This window comes from Chrysochloris asiatica, unplaced genomic scaffold, assembly GCF_000296735.1.
Source record: "Chrysochloris asiatica unplaced genomic scaffold, ChrAsi1.0 scaffold00001, whole genome shotgun sequence".
NCBI lineage: Eukaryota > Metazoa > Chordata > Mammalia > Afrosoricida > Chrysochloridae > Chrysochloris > Chrysochloris asiatica.
Window position 1 is genome coordinate 23556292 of NW_006408519.1, and position 4327 is coordinate 23560618.

Consider the following 4327-nt stretch of genomic DNA (forward strand, 5'->3'; position numbering starts at 1 on the left):
ACAGTTGCCATTAGTCATGATAACAATTACTCACTATTGAATCATAAGAATCTTATCCCTGTCTCTTTTCACCAGACCCATATAGCAAGATGAAAACTATTCAGTGGGGATTCTATCTTCCCCCACACACTGTGAAACTATAATCCCTCTTGAAAACTTGTAAGCCAGTCACTTCGTGCCTTTATTGCTCCCTCATTTTAGGTAGCCAATGTCTAAGTTGCCCATCCCTATCTATGCTGTATACAGAGGAGATAGGACGGATATTTGATATGAAGACTCCTTCCTTCTCAGTTGGTATTTTGAGCTATTACTTCCATAAGTATAGGTCAAATTCATCAACCTGTAGCAATATATACTTGTTTCCTTTATCAAAAATTGTTTTTTTAACTTCTTCTAGTTGAGTTCTGATTATCAAGCCATCAAGGCTAGGTCAAATGGGTACTATCTGAAAGTTTGGGAGTTCTTGTGTGTCTCCCCTCATTTCATATCAGCTGGTTGCTGCACTCTCAGCTCTACCCCTCTGTGGCTCTATCCTTATCCATGGGCTCAGGAGTCCCCAGGTCTCACCACACTTTGGACCAACCAGCCCTTCCTCTCTTCTCTCTCATCTCCAGGTCAACAGGAGTCTATGGAATGTAATTGAACACTGCCCATTTCTTCATTGCTACCTTTCCCTCTCTGTCATTCACCAGTAGACCAATGTGGTCGCCAGCAAGCTTACATGCCTGCTCCTGTGTTTCCTTTGAGTTTCCGTTTCGGAGGGGGGTTTGTCCTTAAGGGACTTGATTGCTTGCCTTGATGGCTTCCCAGTGAATAAGTTGTTTGTTCTTATAGTAGCCAATCAGACTGCCATTTTTGTTTTGGGTTTCTTCTGCTGATCAGTTTTGAAGATATATCTTCTGTCGTTCTAGCTGTTCCAGGCTGGTCTGCTTGTCCTTTCTAGTGGGAATGTCCCATCTCAGAAGGTTCTGGATGGGGCTCAGGATTCCACCTAAGGTCCTATATACTGCAAAGACTCTGCAAGAGGCCTATTTCACTGGGTAAGTTCTAGAACCCCCTTTTAGGAATCCCAAACAGTTATAGGCTGAAGACGGGCTTACAAGCTTTCTGTAATCATGTTTCCCGACATTCCTTCTATCCCACTCAAGTGTCTATTTTACAGTATTAAGCAAGGGAAACCAATATTCATAAGGCAGTTAAACATTTTAGGATTATTTTCCCTCTTCAGACTATGTTTCAATCCTAATATCACAGAGCTCTCCCTGTTGTTCCAAGGTTGAGCATGCATCACTATTGACTTTTGTCCCATTTAGCCCATGCAAACCTATCTCAGTGTTCCCCTAGACACCTTGTTTCCCCATCCTCCCCTTCTTGTGTATTACCACCCCCAATACTCAAACTATGATGTGCCTGTCCCCTACCCTGTTCTCTACTGTCAATCTTAAATGTTTTATAGTCTATTTCTAAAAATTCTTTTACTATCAGGGATATAAACAGGGTTCTAACTATCCTGATGAATTTTTTTTCTCTGTCTTCAGCCAGCAGAAAACCAAAGCAAAACAATAAAACAGAATCCCCACTTATATCATTGGTTATAAGGGCCATCTGTCATTGTTAAGTGCTTTTGGATTGGTTCTTACTCATAGTGACCATGGAATCATTCAAATTCTACAACCCACTCAGGAATGATGGTCAAAGACTGCTGCGCTCAAACTGCATAGCTGTGTAGTGAGCACAGAATAAAGGTCCACTTGTATCCTGTTTGAGGTGAAGAGGATGCTTTGGGTTGTGCAGTATGCATAGTGCTGAGATGTCCATGGCCGCACTGAAGAGAACCCAACTAGTCATCTCGATGTGTGCATGTTTCTCTTTAGCTAGCTGTGAAATGTAAAGTTATGGCAGAGAAGTGGCCTTTGAAGCCACACTTGATCCTTGGACAACACGGGTTGAACTGTGGGGACACACTTACACATGGATATCTTTTTTTGTAGCTACTGCAGTGAACTCAAATATTTCGAGTATCCACTTAAAATGTTGAGTGGAACTAATAATTCATCGAAATGCTCACACAGAAATGATTAGTGTCATGTGATGTTTTAAGTGGATATTGGAAACATTTGAGCTCACCACAGTAGCAACAAGAAAAACGAATTTGCGTGCAAGTGGGCCAATGCAGTTCAAACTCGTCTTGTTCAGGGGTCAACTATAAACTATACATAATTTTTTTGAGTGCATTTAGAGGTTGGCACCCCTAAATCCTGCACTGTTTAAGGATCAACTATCTGCACATATTGTCATTTTTTCTTTCTTTTTTACACCAAGGAAATACCACAAAAAAGCCTAACCCAATTCATCCTGTCCATGTCATCACAACAGCACGGCTTTCTTTCCTCCCAAGTCCCCTTCCAATCACCCAATAGGAAGCAGAGGGGTACCTTGGGTGAGTAACTGTAAGTTTCTGACTTCTTCTCGCACCTTCAGCTGGAGGACCTGTTGTAAAATGTGCTGTCTGAGGTTCTCCTGAGCAATCCCCATCCGCTCCAGCTTTTTGTCAGTGAGTCTCAGCAGGGCTCGCCCTGTGGGGGTTCAAGAAAGAAGAGGAAAAGGAAATTAGATAAAGCTGGGGAAGGATTTCCAACCTGGTTCTGGCTATTTCAGCCAGAGCAGATGCTTCATGGAAACACAGACAATACAACATAGAGAGGTCTCTGTTACTATTTCTCATGTTGTTGTTAAGTCAGAACCATCTGGTTGGTTCTGACTCATAGTGTCCCTGTATACAGTGTCCAAGGAGCAGATGTTGAATTTGAACCACCAACCTTGCGGTTCAAATGGCCTGGTGGTCCAGTGCTTATCCTACAGTGCCCACTAGGACTCCATTATGGCTCATGTTGTTGTTGTTAAGTTCTGTAGAGTCATTTTTGACCCATAGCGTCGCTGTATAGATTTTCGAGGAGCAGCTGGTGAGCTTGAACTGACGACCATGAAGTTCAAATGGCTTTGCAGTCAGACACATTAACACACAGTGCCATACCAGGACTCCCTTACTGCTCATAGGAATGGACAATTGGAATGAGGACAGTTTTAAAGGGAACTCCAATTTGTGTCTAATATTGGAAACCCCTGAATGATTCACACATTGGGACAGATAAAAGAGCAAAATTTTAACCTGAATGTTTGGGTCCTTGGAAATCATGCTCTTCATAGGGCTTTGGGTTTCTAGGCTGGCCCAGAGGAGCCTGGGTTATTGACAGCCCAGCTCTCACTATGCTTAATCAGAAATTCCAGCCACATTTAACCCAGGTTACAACGAGGTTTCTGTGAAAAGGGCATTCAAAGTTTCCATTATAATTTATGGGACTCCAAGTCTCCCGCAGCACACCTCACAATAGGCAGAAGTTTCCATATCTAGCCAAGAGGCGGCTGTACTAACAGAACATGGGAACACCGAATTGTTAAAAACTAGGAAAGGTGTGCACCAGGGCTGTAGTCTTTCGCCATACTTATTGAGTTTGTATGCTGAGCATATAATCCAAGAAGTTGGATTATAAAGAAAAATGTGGTATCAGGAATGGAGGAAGACTCATTAACAACCTGCGATATACAGATGAAAATACAACTTTGCTTTCTAAAAGCAAAGAGGACCTAAAAAGTTTACTGATGATGATCACAGACCACATGCTTCAGTATGGATTGCAACTCAACGTAAAGAAAACAAAAATCCTCAACACTGGACCAATAAACAACATCCAAATAAATGGAGAAAAGATTGAAGTTGTCAAAGACTTCATTTTGCTTCAATCAACCATTAACACTAATGGAAGCAGCAGCCAAGAAATCAAATGATGTATTGCATTAGACAAAACTGCTGCATAAGACCTCTTTAAAGTGTTGAAGAACAAAGATGTCAGCTTGAGGACTAAGATGCACCTGAGCCAAACCATGATATTTTCAATAATCTCATATGTATGTGAAAGTTGGACAGTGATAAGGAAGACTGTAGAAGAATTGATGCATTTGAGTTATGGTGCTAGAGGAGAATATTGAAAGTGCCATGGGCTGCATAGAAATTAAATTGACTACATATGCAGAAAGAAATGATGGAAAAGCTCCATATCATCAGTCAAAATAAGACCAGGGGAAGATTGTGGAACAGACCATCAATTACTGATATGTAAATTCAAACTGAAGCTGAAGAAAATGAAAACAAGTTCACAAGAGCCAAAAAATGACCTTGAATATATCCCACCTGAATTTAGAGATCATCTGAAGAACAGATTTGATACATTAAACACTAAAGACTGAAGACCAGAAGAGTTGTGGGATG

General features: G+C 41.3%; 1 protein-coding gene across 1 annotated transcript in view; it reads right to left on the reverse strand.

The window, feature by feature from the left end:
* Positions 1 to 2367: 2367 nt before the first annotated feature.
* The window catches only part of SAMD12 (sterile alpha motif domain containing 12), a 275953-nt gene continuing 273993 nt past the window's right edge, over positions 2368 to 4327 (reverse strand). The window contains 1 exon segment of the mRNA XM_006878369.1: positions 2368 to 2576. Within this exon segment, the coding sequence (XP_006878431.1) occupies positions 2368 to 2576 (209 nt within the window).